At 39.3% G+C, this 16,863-nt stretch overlaps 1 protein-coding gene and 1 pseudogene across 2 annotated transcripts; one reads left to right on the plus strand and one right to left on the minus strand.

Annotated features, from left to right (window-relative positions):
• Positions 1-1,799: 1,799 nt before the first annotated feature.
• Positions 1,800-10,076, plus strand: gata4 (GATA binding protein 4). Its single transcript, XM_085133044.1, has 6 exons — positions 1,800-2,829; positions 6,871-7,037; positions 7,150-7,275; positions 7,684-7,765; positions 8,024-8,178; positions 8,378-10,076. Exons 1-6 carry the CDS (start codon positions 2,307-2,309, stop codon positions 8,501-8,503), a joined length of 1,179 nt encoding a protein of 392 aa, XP_084989170.1. The 5' UTR covers positions 1,800-2,306; the 3' UTR covers positions 8,504-10,076.
• On the minus strand, positions 10,042-16,846 carry LOC146501614 (uncharacterized; annotated as a pseudogene). The gene is made up of 2 exons (XR_014869382.1): positions 12,082-16,846; positions 10,042-11,258 (listed from the first exon to the last, which is right to left on the minus strand). The product of XR_014869382.1 is annotated as an uncharacterized LOC146501614 (transcript).
• Positions 16,847-16,863: the final 17 nt, after the last annotated feature.

Consider the following 16,863-nt stretch of genomic DNA (forward strand, 5'->3'; position numbering starts at 1 on the left):
GTCAGTGCTTCAGCTTGGTATATGCAAACACACCAATCAAAACACACACTGTACTCTCCAATAACAGCAGAAAAAGAATGAACGCCGCTTTTTCGGTATTTTTCTAAACTTTTTACCTCACATTTTGCCTGATTATGCTGCGGCTGGAAGCAACTTTAAAGAAGAACGACACCAACATATTTTTTGCGGGGTTTTTTTTCCCGCCAACCAACCGTCAGAAATTTTCCACTTTCTTCGCCTCCTGCTCGAAACAACGGAGAAACGGAGAAATTTCGCGTTACAAAACGATCTTCCACACTGTAACTGGAGCTGTAAAACTCGAAGCGTCTCTTTCATGAATCGACTTTGGCGCTACTTTATGCTTTCTAAGGTTAACAGACCCACGCCCAGATATTATTAGCCAGCAATTGGTGGCTCTGTTATCAGCCTATGGTTACACATTGATGACAGTTGCCCGTTTCCACTCAGGCAATATTGCACTGTTTGCCTTGACTTTGTTCAAGAAAAAGTGGGGGAATCGATACTAAAGTACGAAGGTTAGAGGTTATTATTCATGCTTTATGCACAGACTGATAGATCGATTATGTTCTCATGAATATTAATAGGGTATTTTCAATTCATTACAGCTGGGCCAATTAATTCTAAGAATAAGCACTGATTTGCATACCAAACAGATAGTTTTATTGGTTCATTCATCATGAATTATTATGAATAACCACAGTTAATAATTGCTTAAACTCATACAGCAGAATCCCTGGTCTCTTCAAACACACACACACACACACACACACACACACACACACACACACACACACACACACACACTGTAGAAGTACATAATTCAGTGAGGGGATGTCAGTGGGAAGTGGCTGCACAATGAAATGGCCTCGTGTGTTTAGGTTTACTGGTGTTGATGACAGGTATAAATCTGTCCTGGAGAGGACAACAGCCGCCGGACACTTCCGACTAAAGTAGCGCAATTCTTCATTTTGTCAAAAACAAAAATAATAATAATATGAAAAATCATTTCTGGCTGTGGAGAAGTGCTGTGACGAAAACACGAATGAATAAATGGCCCGTGGGACCCCTGCAGGTCACAGCTCATTTATTTACAGGCAATATCCCTCCGCATCTATGTACATATATGCGTCCTCCAACAGGTTATAGCCTGATGCGTGTGCACTTTTAACTGTCGTAAGTAACGGATATTAACCTTAAAAAAAGACGCTTCGAATTACCAGAAAAAAAGTTGCTAATCGTAATTATAAAACATTATTAGAACAATAACACCAATATCTCTGTCTCCAGTTTTACTTTATTTTTTATTTTTTATTTTATTTTATAGAGAGCGAGAGAGAGAAATTATCAGATGTAAAAAAAATATTTAATAATAGCCAATAAAATATAAAAATCAAAGCACACAGAATAATTACAGAACAAAAAAGAAGACTAAAATCGAGAATTGAAATCTGATAGATTTAAAAAACATTTAAAAAAAGACACACAAAGTTTAGATCTTTAGATTCCCGATTCTTCATTTCAGATAAGCGAAAAATGAATAATAAAACAGCAATTAAAAAAAATCGGCGTTAAATGAGTTCAGCCAGGTTTTATTTTAATAAAAAAAAGTATTTGGATATTTTGTGCTAGCGCTAAAAATGATTTTATAGCGACGTTTTAGAATCGATAAGGACAGAAAAAGAAACCGCTCGACTCCAATAAGATCGACGTGAAGTAGCGAGTCTCCAGCTCCCTTGGAGACTTGAAAGTCTTTATTTATATGTATGTTTTTATTACATTAAAATGCAACATTTAAAAAAAACAACATTTTTTAAATCACCACTAAACAAAAGATAATAGGTCAAAAAGAAAATAGACCCTCCAAAAAAGTGCTCGGCCTTCGCCAAATCCATGTGATAGGCCTATCTGGAATCCATAAAATAAATACTGTGCAGTTTTGGAAACGTCATTAGCAAAAATGTTTGGATTTGATTTTGGCAAAAAGGTTGAGAGAGAAAGAGAGAGAGAGAGAGAGAGAGAGAATGACAGCTGGATCTTGATCACAGGGTCTGTCACTCCTCCTCCTCTCTTGTGTGTCCACTAATGCGTTTATTTTCACTTCTCTGAGTGTTGCGCTGTTTTGCTTGACTTGATCAGATCTGAACAAGTAGCCTGACTTAAGCCATCTTCGCGAGCTGCTTTAAACCAGATGTTTTGCGGTCACTCGCAGTAGTTCCGTGCGTAACCACATCCACACAGCCTTTATACCTGCTACCGACGCGGATGTCCAGCTTCAAGGTGAGGATATGTACCAGGGCATAATGACAAGCAACCACGGACCCTCTTCATACGAGGCCGGATTTCTTCATAACGCCTCGGCGGGCACCTCTCCGGTTTATGTCCCCACCACCCGGGTCGTCACACCCATGATTCCTGCGCTTCCTTACCTTCAGGCGCCCGGTGCGTCGCAGCAGAGCAGCCCGGCGTCGAGCCACTCTGCGTGGGCACAGCCGGGCGCAGACTCGGTGCCCTCATACAACCACTCCCCGGTGTCTCCGCGCTTCACTTTCTCCACCAGCCCGCCTCTGTCCTCCGGGGTGGCCACGGCTCGGGAGACGGCAGTTTCTTACACAAGCCCGCTGAACATCTCCGCTAACGGTAGGGATCACTACAGCGCTCGCGGTCTGAGCGGGTCGTATCACAACCCTTATTCGGCCTACATGAGCCCTAACGTGGGCGGAACGTGGCCGGCGTCCCCCTTCGACAGTCCAGTTCTCCACGGTCTCCAAACTGGCGCTCCTCCTGGGACAACAAGACACCCTAACATAGGTGAGAAAATAAAATACACTATTACACAAATACAGTGTTTCAGTATTTTAAGAAGGAAAAACGCACAAATGAAATGGATTACAAAAGGGAGAACACAATCATTTGTTTAATTTAGAGATTAAAAGTTGGAATTAATAAGAGTTAATCGGCGAAACTAAAAAATATAAAAACGTGCATTAATTATTAATGGTCAACATCAATTTTGGCTCCATTTTGTTACTTTTACGCGGTTGTAAAGGGGCAGATTTTGATTTTAAAGAAAGGGTAACTGAATTTTAAAACATTAACACCATGAACAAGAATATATGTTTTTACTCATATTTAACGTACAATTTCTGGTAGTTTATAAAGATATACAATTATATAGACTTCGGGAAAATCTTCTAAAAGTTAACGTTTTTACATTTATGCTGATCACAAATGAACACTTTCACACAACCTAAATTGAGATGCATTTGAGTGCAAATCCACACAGTTTGATATTTATAATAATTCAATAAAATTAATAATACGTTTTTATAAGCCGTTTTAAATGTGTCACACACCTCTAAATCCCTAATTTTTTACCAACTATATATATATATATATATATATATATATATATATATATATATATATATATATATATATATATGAGCACTCATCAGGCTCAGTCCAAAGACCCAAAGTTAGACTTACAATAGTTTAACATAAACAACATACAGGAAACATGCTATCTATTAGTTATGAATGAATCTGAGCAATATTATTGGTAAGATTGAAATTAATATTTAACACAAGTGGAATTGATAACACCATTTGTGGTTTCATGAGCTGTGTTTGACTGTGGCCTTTTGGATGTCACATATCATCAATCATTTATTAAAGAAGTCTTTCACAATTATATATATATATATATATATATATATATATATATATATATATATATATATATATATATATATATATATATATATATATATATATATATATATATACACATATATAAATATATATACACACACACATATGTATACATATACCTTTATGTACTGGATGTGATTTTGGCCTGTAGCTGCAGCCTGCAGTGTACTCTGAACCATATGGATGACAGAGATTTCACAACACATTCATTTTGCTTAGGCTGTCAGATTTCGTGTGGCTCACGTTTTGCATAGTCTGCATCACCAATAAGCACCGTGTTTGTTTAAACTGTCTTTTCCCCCCCTACATTTAAAGTTTCTGAACTTTTGCAGAATGATGGTGGGCAACATCTTTTAATTCAAACGTGCACAACTGGCCCCTTTTCCAGTTCAGTATCCTCAGAAGTAACCAGTCGTTATTGCTCATTCTTCACCACATCAGTTATTATTCACAGCTGATTAACAGCTCATTACTTCCTCATTTCTAAATATCATGTACAGTTTCCATCTGCCACATCCCCCCTCCCCACCCCCCGATCCTCCACAGTTACATGGAGAAACAAAAAAAAAAAGCATCTCTCAAATTATCTCTAAAAAAGAGAGATAACAGCATTGATCCAAACCGAGCTCTTCATCTTATTACAATCACACTCATCACAAAGACCCCTGTGTTCACTCTGATTTGGTTTACAAGCGTTTTCAGTAACACCTCACTGTTGTGCAATCTCAACAAATTCAATCAAGTCTCTGTGTTTGATTAAGAGGCTTTCAGCCGGGTGCCGAAAGCTCATTGTTCTGGGGAAAGGGAAACTCCCTCATTTGTTCCGTAAAGATGGAAAAGAGGAAATAAAATCTAATCAGAATTCATTCAATAATCAACGCACAGAAATGCTCAGTGACATTTAGCTTGAATGGATGTGAGGGCACTAAACTAAAATCAGTTTTGATCTTCAAATGGAACAACTAAATTCACTTTAGTTTTGTCTTTTGAGCAAAGCTATCATGGTCGTGTTAAGATTGCAAACCATAAATATGTTGATTGTAGAAAACAACAATATTGGCATTTATTGAGTGTGGGATACAATGCATGGATTTATTCATGCTTAAATTGAACAATCCTTTGCTCAAGTTTAATTAGATTGAGGGGGAGGGATAACTTTTCAACTAAAGGACAGCATAATTCATCAATATTTCAGATTCTAATATCTATGTTATGACTCTGATAAATTCCTGGAAGTCATGAAAGCAGTTTGGATGGAATTTGTATGAACAACATGGAAAAAAAATACAAAAATTCTATTAAAGTAAAATCTGACAAAGTACCCCTAAAATCAGGTTAAATTGTAATAATTAATATGCGTTAATAAAATATTAATATTATAAAATGTATTTCACTAGGTAAAGCAAGAACAACAAGGTAAAAAAAAAGAAGAAGAGCAAATTCAAGGCTTAATTGAAGGTATCAAAAATAAACCCTGAAAGAGGTGATATTTTAATACAAATATTTTATTATGTTGCATTCAGGCATGTTTACTCTTTTCATTCTTTCACTCATGGGGCCAATTAAACAGTGTTGTTGGATAATGTGTAACAATGTGTCCTATTTCGCATGCTGGCCCCTTTTTTTTACATTTAAAAAAAATCTTTAAAAAAAACCTTTAAAATCACAATTTAAATCAGAAAACTTTAGTGGAATACTTAGTACAGTATGTACCCTAGTAAAATTCCTCCATTGCTGAAAATTGAACTGTTAATTTACAACAGTACATTATTATAATTATTATTGTTTCTTATAGTAGCTAATCACGATGTGTTTGCCAGCATGTTGAGTTAAATCACTTTTCTTAATTGAGGTTTCATTGAAATTTCAGAAAGATTTATGACTTAAATGATAATCTGATTAATTAATCTGGTTATGTTTCCCAAAATGCAAAAGTGTAAAATCCCAGGAAAATACTCAGAAAATACTCATTCTATTAAAGTTAAATCTTTTAATGTTAAAAATGAGTTTACAGATACAATCATTATCTTGCTGACTTTAGCCTTTTTCTTGTGACAGCTGACACCATGTACATTCTGTATTTCTATTTTCACTCCTGGCCTCCTAAAGCATTTGTGTCTGGGGTTTTTTAACCGCACTATGATAAACGCTGACATATAAACAGTGGGCATGAAAACCTCCATTTAGATATTTCTTTTGTGTATTGTCTCATGTTGCTGCGTTGTGTTGGCTACAATTGCTGCCTCGCTCAAGGTTAGCTCGCCCTGCCGTGTCTGTTTGGCTCTCAGCCTTGAGGAGGCCTGCATGTGTGCAACTGCCTGTCCGGTTGCACAGCGCGGCGAGGGAGGAACACATGTGGGCCAGATTTACGCTATCTGAAGAAGAGCAATTATGCACAGCGAAGTGTGTGTGATTAAAACACATTAGGATTTGAACGGGATGTCCACAGTTAATACGTTGCTGTTTTCTGCTGTTTATCAAGGTGCTCTCAGACCTGACACGTATTTTAGATTACAGCTCGTGCTGGTGGTGGCATTGCTGAAATATGAAGAAGGACTAGTAGTGTTCTCACCTCTACTCCAAAGATTGATGTCTCCTATCCCAAATAGTTAAGAGGTTCTTGGGAGACACTTTGTTATGTGCCAGATGAGAGAGTGAAGATTACATTTATCACATTTATCAGATGTCACGTTAAGTGAGAAAGAAAAGGAGAAAGAGGTATGATAGACATTTCAGTAGGACTGAGCTCTATTCCATCTTTATTTCCAGCCAGCTTTTATCTCATGGGGGTGAGGGGGTTGCGAGCTAAGGAAGGATTCCAGGTTGTGGTTGTGTGGGCCCCTGAGTGGATCCAGCCTGCACCTCCTGCTGGTGCATGAATGCCACTGCACTTCTTGATCACTGCCAGGGTCTGAATGTACAGGAAAGCAATTGATTTATGTTTGTGGTATCAGAGCGGCTGGAGGTTAATTTCTCTAAGAAGTATTGTAGCATAACTGTTCCAGTAATGTTTGAGTGTTACTTCAGATCATACAGTACACTCATATTTTGCATTTTACTTACAAAAGGTTAGAAATGACCAGTGGCCCCATCTCAAGAAAAATAACTTTTTGGCTTATATTTGTCATCTCTTATCAGATTTGTTTGATGACTTCGCTGAGGGCCGAGAGTGCGTGAACTGCGGAGCGATGTCAACCCCCCTCTGGAGGCGAGACGGTACCGGTCACTACCTGTGTAACGCCTGCGGGCTGTACCATAAGATGAACGGCATCAACAGACCTCTTATCAAACCCCAGAGACGGCTGGTTGGTCACCCACAATTTCATCTTCTCCTTTAGCAAGTCCTGTAGAACAGATGCTTTCATCTCTTTGCTAAATGTCACTCCACTGACGACCGACATGTTTTATCTGTGGCAGTCTGCCTCGAGGAGGGTGGGCCTGTCCTGCACCAACTGTCACACCACCACCACCACCCTGTGGCGACGAAACGCAGAGGGAGAGCCGGTCTGCAACGCCTGTGGGCTCTACATGAAACTCCACGGGGTAAGAGAGAGAACAATGGGAGAACTCTTGCACTCTTCTTCTTCTTTCGGGTGCTCCCTTTAGGGGTCGCTCCAGCCGATCATCTGCATCCATCTCAACCTATCCCTGTATCTTCTTCTGTCACACTTCTTCCGTGGTCTTCCTGGCAGCTCCACTATCCCTCCTCTACACATGTCCAAACCATCTCAACCTTGCCTCTCTAACTTTGTCTTAAACTTGCACATATGATGCTTTGCAAAATAAAAATTGATGCAGAACATCTAAATGAAAAGACATTACGAAACTGCATCAAGTCAGTGATCAACTCTTGCCTTAAAAACAGTTTTCCAGCCTTTATGATTGTTAAATGTATATTAATACAGCCTGCGTTTTCTTTAAGGTTCTTTCTTTGTCTTTGTGTGTCGACAGGTCCCTCGACCTTTGGCTATGAAGAAAGAGGGGATCCAGACCCGCAAACGCAAACCTAAGAACCTCAATAAATCCCAAACTGGTGGGCTTCAAAAACACACTTGATTATATTTGTGTTTATATTTAAGAGCAAGCAGGAGCAGAGCCGTAAATGTCGTTTCTCCCCTGTGTTCTACATTAGAGTGATAATTTTCTGCTGTCACCTGTTGTCCTTTGTACTTTCAAACCGAAGAAATAAACGTTTTTAGATTTATCAGTGCAAATGTGATACAGGTTTACGTATCAAGGACGGATCACATGTGTACAACATCTGTAACCTCACCTGTGCTGTACCCTGCAGGGACACCAGGCATTGAGGGGGCTCCGATTACACCCAGCAGCACTCCCCGCGCCTCCACCACCTCCACCACTACCACCACTGCAGAGGAGACTCGCCAGATAAAGACGGAGCCAGAAAATCACAGCTTGTACACACATCACAGCTCACATGCACAGGTGAGACACCTCAATGGCGAAATCTCGAAGGACATTTACGTTCAAGAAATTTACGATAAACTCAGATTTTTGGTAGACATTAGTGTAAAAATCAATGCTTCCCTAACCACGTGTCACTCAGAGGTAGGGAGGTAGTGGGAAGTGAACAGAAAGATGGCAAAAATTCCACTTCTCATCACCTTCTCCATTATATCTCCAGATTTCTGCTTTGCCAGCCTACATGGCAACTCAAGGAGGCCCCATTCCCCTGAAGATGTCCCCTGGGGGGCACAACGGGTCCTCTGGCTCCAAAGCTGAACCCTGGAACAGCCTAATCCTGGCTTAGAAAAACCTACTACCCAACATCTCAAAAACCTACCTAACCACAGAATACCTATTAAACTCTCCTGACAGACTCTGGGTTCAGACCATCTGTTTCCTGCCGGCTGTGCAGCGTTGTCAGTGCAGGAACAGAAATCTGGGAGCTACTACAGAAGAAACGAGGCCTTACAGTGCTGCACACACTGTGTGTGAACTCAGAGCAAACAAGGACTTGAATGGACTTTGTTATAGAAATCTGAAAGAAGAGCAGTAACTAGATTCACTCAGTAACACGACAGAAAACTTTTTGTCACCCTCCTCGACGGATAAATACTGTAACATAATACATGACAATAATAGTTTTAGTCATTTTTTTTAAATTAACATTTTTTTTTTGATTTGCATATGATTGTGGATATTTTGCCAAAAAGGAAAAAAAATTAAAATACACAAAAAAATGTTTTAAAAAAAATCACAATTTTTAAACTTAATGTAAAAAGTTGCACCACCAGGTTTACAGAAAGTGTATTTTATGGCCAGCTCAGATACATGTATATAAAAGAACCAGAAATATAGTAGAGTTGATCCCTTTCCACTGGTTGTATCAAGGCAATTCAACAATAGACTTTCCACATATTTTTCTTCATGGTGCTTAAAGCTTTGATTTTTTTTTTTTTCAACTGTGTGGGATAAAATCTTCCCTTGGATTCATCCAAAGAAACTGGCACGCTGTTTTGGGGAAAGTGCAGTGCTTTTTAGGGTTTGCAGGTTTAATCAAACGAGTAGTTATTTGTAGTTCAGTTGTAATGTAATAAGATTGCAGCAGACGCAAACTACTCAGTGTTTCTATGCTGGTTAAATTCAGCAAACTGAAACAATGAGCGATCTGTTATACTCTTTTCGAACAGCAATAGAAGGTAAAGCAAATAGAAAACAGGTTATATAGAGTGTCCCAGGGATCCACGACAGTGGGCCATCCTGCACAACAGTATGTTTTGTCATTGGCAGATCGGTATTTCTGCTGACAAGAATCTGCAGTTAAAAGGCAAGTGTGTAATTAGCCCATCTAACCTTTGAATGACTATTCCCCCCTAAACTTACTTTATGGGATCCATCACTCCCCAGTGCCAGTTATCCGATCGCTACACGATCTACTACTCAGTGCAATAATAACAGCTCCTTATCACTTTCTTCCATTCAAAGTATGAAAAATACACGTCAGTATTGGCATCTCTTACAACACATGATAAACTACCTGCGCAGGAAGAGTGCACGTGATGATTGCGATGTGGAGGCCACATAGCTCCCCCTGCTGACAGATGCACAGGCATGCAACCACTGGACTTTAATTACAAGGTTTATCGCTATCATCATCGGATTACCATCTACTATATAAGGACTGACCAATAAGCTGTATAAAGGATTAACTGTACAGTATGTTAGCATTACTTCAATTTGCTTTCTAAAAGCATGGAGGCAACCATTGTAAATGTAAGATATTGCTACTGCTTCTATGTAAAAACTCCACTCCAGTATGATCTGTGACATATTGTAGACAAAGACACTAATAAAGACACAGCATTTTGACATAATGCAAACGGTATGCAAAGGTGGTGGAATTCATTCTGTTTCTAATGCCAGTGTCTTACAATAACTTCTTCTCAAAAGCAGCGGAGCCTTTGAGTCCTCTTAATTTCCCAATTTGTAAAAATTGCTCTGTGATGTTTACGGTGTTTTTGAAAAAAAACCCTGAAGGGCACAGTGGTTAAAGTCCTCAGTCAACTTTTCTCAAGTCCCTCTGAACACTGCTGAAACGCAAGTCTCATTATATCCTCGAGGCCAGCATCACACGCTTGTGAGCTAAATGTGTAACCAAGTGCAAAAACACGCCCTCTTTCTAAATATTCCTGGAGACTTTCGGTACTCATCGAAAGCAGAACTTCTGCAGAGTCGATCAGTGCCTTCACCCTCTGAGTCAGGATTTTTTTTTTCTCATGTGCTGGTTTGCTTTCAAATATAGAACGCATGCTTTTAAAATAAGTCTTCCTGTCCTGCTTCTGCATGGTGGCTGCAAAGTGGATGTTTTCTTGTTGAAGCCCCAGCAAGCGCTTAAGAAGAGAAAACACAGTTTCACACAAAAGATTAAGATCGGTGCTCATTTCAGCTGCTTTGACATAACTCTCGTAGTCCACAGTTTGATTTACGCATTCCACCTGTTTGTAGTTAACACCCCGAAACAGATTTTCTCTGGTTCCTTTAAAGCCCAAGCACTTCATATGGCTAATATGAGTCTTCACTCCAAGTGCATTCCACCACTCCAGAGCCTTATGAACAGGTTCAGCATGCACGGGTTGGCATATCTTGCCAAACATGGGCTGTTCACAGTGAAGATGTAGACCTTTACGTCTTCAAAGAAACTCTCTGACTCCAGAAGTTCCTGGGTTTGGCTGATAACGAGGTCCTCACTATGTTCTCTACTGCTATAGTTAGGATAATAAGGCCCGTACATGATAATCTCCTCCTGTCTTTCAATTACTGCCCAAGAATGCTGTTTGTCGTCTTCACAGCATTCATCAGTGATGTCGTGGTGAAACTGTAAAAAATTACTGTTCACTGAGTCATTGAGGAAAAAATGATTTGTGGCTTGATTCAATTTTAGATACTCCAAAACTTTCATCCCAGATTGCTGTGCGTTAGCCCAGGATGATGTCAGCTCCAAGAGGAGATTGGTCCTTCTAGTTGCACAGGCTTCACGTGTCCAGGGGTGACCACAGCTTGTCCTGTGATGCAAATATATCCATTATTAATGAATTTCACACAAAAGCCGGACAATGACGATGTTAAACCTCGGTTCTTTTAAGGACATTTGTAGTTTTATGGGAGCTGTGTGTGGTACTGATGAAGAGCTAAAACTTGTTGGACACTTGCTGTGATGATTTCTTAGTGAAGCAAGTCCACTTATGACCTAGCCCACATATTTGCCCTAGACAGGGGCTCAATTAAAACAAACAGTTAACTTATTAAAGTTAAATGTCCTAAACTCTAATAAATAAATAAATAAATACTAATAATAACATGATAATAACTAATAATACATAACAATAAAAATAACTTTTCTAACCTAAATTTTGTGTTTAGAAAACTATATTAACAATTATTAATTATGCCACACTAGAAGTAGTTAAAGTACTAAAATCACCGCCACTTCATTAGGTACGCTTGTTAAATACTCCCACCACTAATATCCAGTCAGCCAAGCACATGGCAGCAACTCAGTATTTAGACATGTAGACATGGTTGAGATTACATGCTGACGTTCAAGCTGAGAATCAGAGAAGCAAAGAAAGGTGATTTAAGTGACCTGGTTCAGGAACATGAGATGGTTGTTGGTGCCAAAAGAGCTCAGCTGAATATTTCGGAAACTGCTGCTGGGATTTTCCCACACAAAAATCTCCAATGTTTACAGTGAACAGTCAGAAAAAGAGAAAATAGTTGTGTGAAAAAGTCTTGTTGATGTCAGAGGTCAGAGGAGAACGGCCAGACTGCGCTGAGTTGATAGGAAGGCAACAGCAAATCATATAAGTGTCCTTGAATGCACAGCACCTTGAAACAGATGGGCTTCATCAGCAGCAGAAGACCACACCAGGTTCCACTCCTGTCAACCGAGTCCACATTTCACACCTGCTCACCGAAACTGCACGACAGAAGATTGGAAACATGTTGCCTGGTCTGCGGACTCTCCGTTTCTGCTGCAACATTCAGATAGTAGGATAAGAATTCCAGACTACACGGACACATGGATTACTCGCACCTTGTATCAATGGTTCAGGGTGGTTCTGATGGTGCGGGCGAATATTTTACTGGCACACTTTGGGCCCCTTAGTACCAATTTAGCAACATTTAAAAGCCACAGACTGCCTGAATTTTGTTGTTGACCATTACCATCCCTTTAAGCCCACAGTGTACTGATCTTGTGATGGCTGCTTCCAGCAGGATAACACACTGGATACGTTTTTATCAAACTGTACCAGCTATAGCTGATATTGTTGGACGAACCGACCTGTATTATGTGGTCACATTTCTTCTTTTTTATATATAGATTTAGTAGTTAACTAAACAGACACTACTTGACTCAATAACTCTTCATTTCCCGCAGGTAACATACTATTGAACTTCTTGTGTGACTACATTTGGTTCACTATTGCCTAAAACAAAACAAATACACACAACAATTTGTGTTCATCTTGTTACAACACGTGGAAACTATTTCACATTGTGCAGCCAGTGTTAATGCAGCTCTTCTTCAGTCAGTATTGCTTCAGCCTTACAGGCTGTGGAGACTGACCTTTCCCTCTGTTGTCTGTGCCACCGAGTTCTCAGGCAGGCCAAACATTTCTTCTTACAAAACTGCCTAAACCTGGATGAAAGCATGCAATCAGATTCATATTGCCAGAAAGTAGTGCACAAGGACTCTGATGAATACTGTTGAGGAAATCACTGCCCCTCAAACTGAGCATCTGGAAGACTAAAGAACTAAGCAGATATTTCAGTGTAGAGTCTAAAGCCAACCTTAGTCACACGTAATATACCACCATCCTCCCCTTTATGTTTTGTTTCAGTGTTTTTTCAGAGTTTACTTACATGGGAAAATCCATCCAGTCTTCTCACCTCGGGCAAACTTATAACCCTGCTTTGCCAGGCTCTGTCTTAATTTAGTATCTCCAGACAGATAAAGCCTCATAACCTGATCTGTTGCACTACATTTTTTCACCCAGGCTGTCATTTGTCAGCGCGTAGCTCCTCCTTCCAGTAATACTCAGGCCTTTGCGGCTATGACCTAAACACTGCTGAAGAGCTGCTTCTTTTATTAAACATCAGCTCTCAGGAGTCTTTCCTCATAAAAGGACAGAGTTATTTATGACGTCTGCTCCCATCTATGATATATTCCAGTTAAAACAGCTGTGTGGTGCTTTTCACTCTGTAATTTTAAACAAAGCTGACATATTTTGTATTTGTATTTTTAATCTGTCTTCTAGGTGTTTTCCTTCCTGTGGTTTCAGTTGACGGAGGTAAGCGAGTACAGGCAACTTGATTTTTTTTTAGAACTAATTTGCATATGTGCTCTTTTATGTGTGGCGCTTTTCTAACTGTGTTTTAGAAGGCATTTTTTTTAATATTCAATCAATCAGTCAATCAATCAATTTATTTATAAGCACTTTCAAAAACAACACAGGTTGACCAAAGTGCTGTACATAGTAAAAAAGTAAAAAGTAGATCAAACACACAAAAAGAACAAAACAAAACTCTGTCACAATTAAAAGCTACAGAGTAAAAATGTGTTTTCAAACGGGTTTTAAAAATGTCAAGTGTTGGAGAGATCCTAATTTCAAGAGGCAGACTGTTCCAAAGTTTGGGTGCAGCAATTGCAAAGGGCCTGGTCTCCTCTGTTTTTTTAGCCTGCTTCTAGGGACAACTAGAAGCAACTTATCAGCTGACATGAGTTCTATTAGGAGTATTTTTAGTTAACAGATCATATAGGTATGACGGAGCTAATCCATTTAGAGATTCAAAAACAAGCAATAAAATCTTAAAATCAATTCTACAACATATTGAAAGCCAGTGTAAATGAGCCAAGACTGGGGAAATATGGTCATGTTGAGTGCCTGTCAAGATTATTCATTTAATTTTGGGGGGATTTTTTCTTTTTTTTTTTTTCTGATAGATTTTGGCCTTCACTCTTTGTACTCAGCTATCAGGCCGCTCATACAACTTGTTAGTTTTAGAGCTTCTGAGTTTAATGGAAGAAAGTATTTTTTGCAAAATCCAAAGCTTAAAAAAATCGAGGAAGAGAGTAAGTAAAGTGAAAAGTCCTTTCCTGGTTCTGTCTTAGATCATCAAGGTCAGTAAACTCATATGGTGCATGTTGCCACAGCCAGAGGTGCCAGACTGCAGCGTTCTCATTCAAGAAATCTGTGTATCTTCATTTGAGACGTAACATTCAAGATCTGACACATTTCAAACTGTCAAAGCAAACTTTATTGTCATCCCAGTTGTATATAAGTATACAGAGAGATGAAATTGTGAAGCTTAGGGTCCACAGCATACACATACACATTATACAAGTAGAACAAGACAAGAACAGTGCAAGTATGACATACAAAAACTCAAATTACAGGTAACTTGGTAATATGGCTACAAAAGCTGTTTGTCTTGTTGTATATTTTTCACATTAAATTAAATTCCTCTCACACTGACTGCATATCTTGTCTTGTAATAGATGTAATGAATTGACTGTCATCTTAAGAAATTTTAAGAAAGCAAGAGAAACTATGGCTCCAGTCCATATATAGGCCCCAGTGTTCACCCATACATGTGACATCTCCCTTAGAAAGTGTTAAACCTACTTATTTTGTGTCACACTCCAGCAGTTTTCCAGTTTTGCAAAGAGGAAGTAACCATAAACATCAGCGGTTGCTGCATCTCTTTACACTCTGGAACACAGCAGAGGTAGGGCAGGTGGGATTAATATTGGTAATAACATTCAGACATTTCTGGCTTGCCTGGAGATTTCGCTCCTCCATACATGGTAAATTTTGGATAAGTCGGTATTCAGTCGAGTTTACAATTAACTCAGCTGACACCTTTCTACATCATTCTGGTCATGTAGGAGATTTAATTCATACTGCCTGAATTATTCTGTCATAGACAAAGACACTCTGGCCCTTGTGTGAGCACTGCAACATTGAGAAGTTTGTGTGTTCCTCTTGTGGTCTACACAGTGCACAGCCCTCTAATTTTTCTTCTGCTCATTGAGTTCCCCAAACTGCAGACTGATGTGTTGATTTCTCACCTTCCTCCGCGTGGTCCAGCATCGCATTAGTGTTTTCAGTCAAATCACTTCAAACTATTTTCCGATATTTATAAAACCCCTCCGAGGGTGCCAGGTGCTAGCAGTGAAACTGGCCTTCACTGCCAGCATGGAGGGTTTAGATCTATTACAGAGTAAACTTTAAAAGTGTTCATACACAGATATCAAATGTAAAGGATTTATTTGAAACTTTGCACAATATAATTACTGAAAATAATAACAGCAATAGGTTTTTGTCCTAATAATTATAAACATTTAATGGTACAGAGCAAATCAGTTAAAGGTTAAGTGTGGGACTGACAGACAAGCTTGTCTGAGCCTTAGTTTTCAAAGCATGTAAAATGTGCAGGTGCAACATTGAAAACTTGGAATATACCAGTTACAGCTCACACTGATGCAGAGGGACGCACTAACATATAAAACAATCAGGCAGAGCATGTGTTACAGAGTGTCACAGGAGCATCAGGAAACAACTCCTCACACATACACAAACAAGCTAAGTGAGGTTAGACGGTGTTGTTGTGGTCACTGACTAATACCTGTTTATACCGTCTAGCCACATGATTTTTTTGGGAGGAGGGGGCATGATTCTCTTTGGTTTCATTTTGGCTTTAAAAAATTTTTGGTTAGCCCGAAGGCCAGTCGGCAGCTGGCTGTAAATATGCACAACAATATATATTATATACATACATTGTATATGTCTAGTTTGTAGACAAAGGCTATTAATGAGGGGAAAATGTAAAAATATTAAATTAAAAAAGGAGCAGAGAAACACTTGGCTGTGTGCTCACCGTTTTGACTTTGGCCATTAGGTGTCCTCTATTGAACTGTTGATGATCTACTTGGCAATGAATCGGTTCAGATTAGCACGGATTTTACGGCCTTCCTTAGCTGCAAATGAGCAAATGACCTTACAAGCACGTCGTTTAATTGACAGGGAAATATATTTTCAACACGAATGCAATGTCGGATTTTTTTTTAATTATTATTATTTTTTAATCTTCTGACAGTTTCCTTGTCCAATTTTTGTATTCGCAGTAGTTTCAGTATGCTCCAACTTCACAGTGGTGGGATGCATCACCAGCAATGATGAGTCTGACTGCAGAATGGGGGTAAAGCGATTGATGATTTGATGCATGGGATAACAATCTCTGCATCAGTGTCAAGAAAACAGAAAGAGATGATTGTGGATTTCAGGAGGGATGGAAACTCTGCACATTGGATGAGCAGCTGTGAGAATGACCTCTAGCTTTAAAAGTACCCGAGAACCTTAACTGGAGCTACAACACTTCCTTCCTGGTTAAAAAGACTCACCAGTGCCTCTGTTTTTATAACATACAAGGTGCTGCTGTGTATAAACAGTCAACAGGTATCAGACCTGGCCGGGATTATCACGATTTCATTGAGCAGACAGTTTCTTTCTTGATTAACTAACGGACCAATCAGCAGCTGGGCTCCACTGACATCCCAGGGCGGGGCGGGGCATCACACCAGTAACTCTGGCCGCTCATTGGACG

The sequence above is a fragment of the Neolamprologus multifasciatus genome, chromosome 15, assembly GCF_963576455.1.
Source record: "Neolamprologus multifasciatus chromosome 15, fNeoMul1.2, whole genome shotgun sequence".
NCBI lineage: Eukaryota > Metazoa > Chordata > Actinopteri > Cichliformes > Cichlidae > Neolamprologus > Neolamprologus multifasciatus.

What these genes read in the sequence shown, in the direction of transcription:
- gata4 (XM_085133044.1), top strand. Translation starts at nt 2,307, where the DNA reads ATGTACCAGGGCATAATGACAAGCAACCACGGACCCTCTTCATACGAG. An exon ending in AACAAGACACCCTAACATAG is followed by an intron (nt 2,830 to 6,870) that starts GTGAGAAAATAA and finishes ATCTCTTATCAG; the next exon opens with ATTTGTTTGATGACTTCGCT. An exon ending in ATCACAGCTCACATGCACAG is followed by an intron (nt 8,179 to 8,377) that starts GTGAGACACCTC and finishes TTATATCTCCAG; the next exon opens with ATTTCTGCTTTGCCAGCCTA.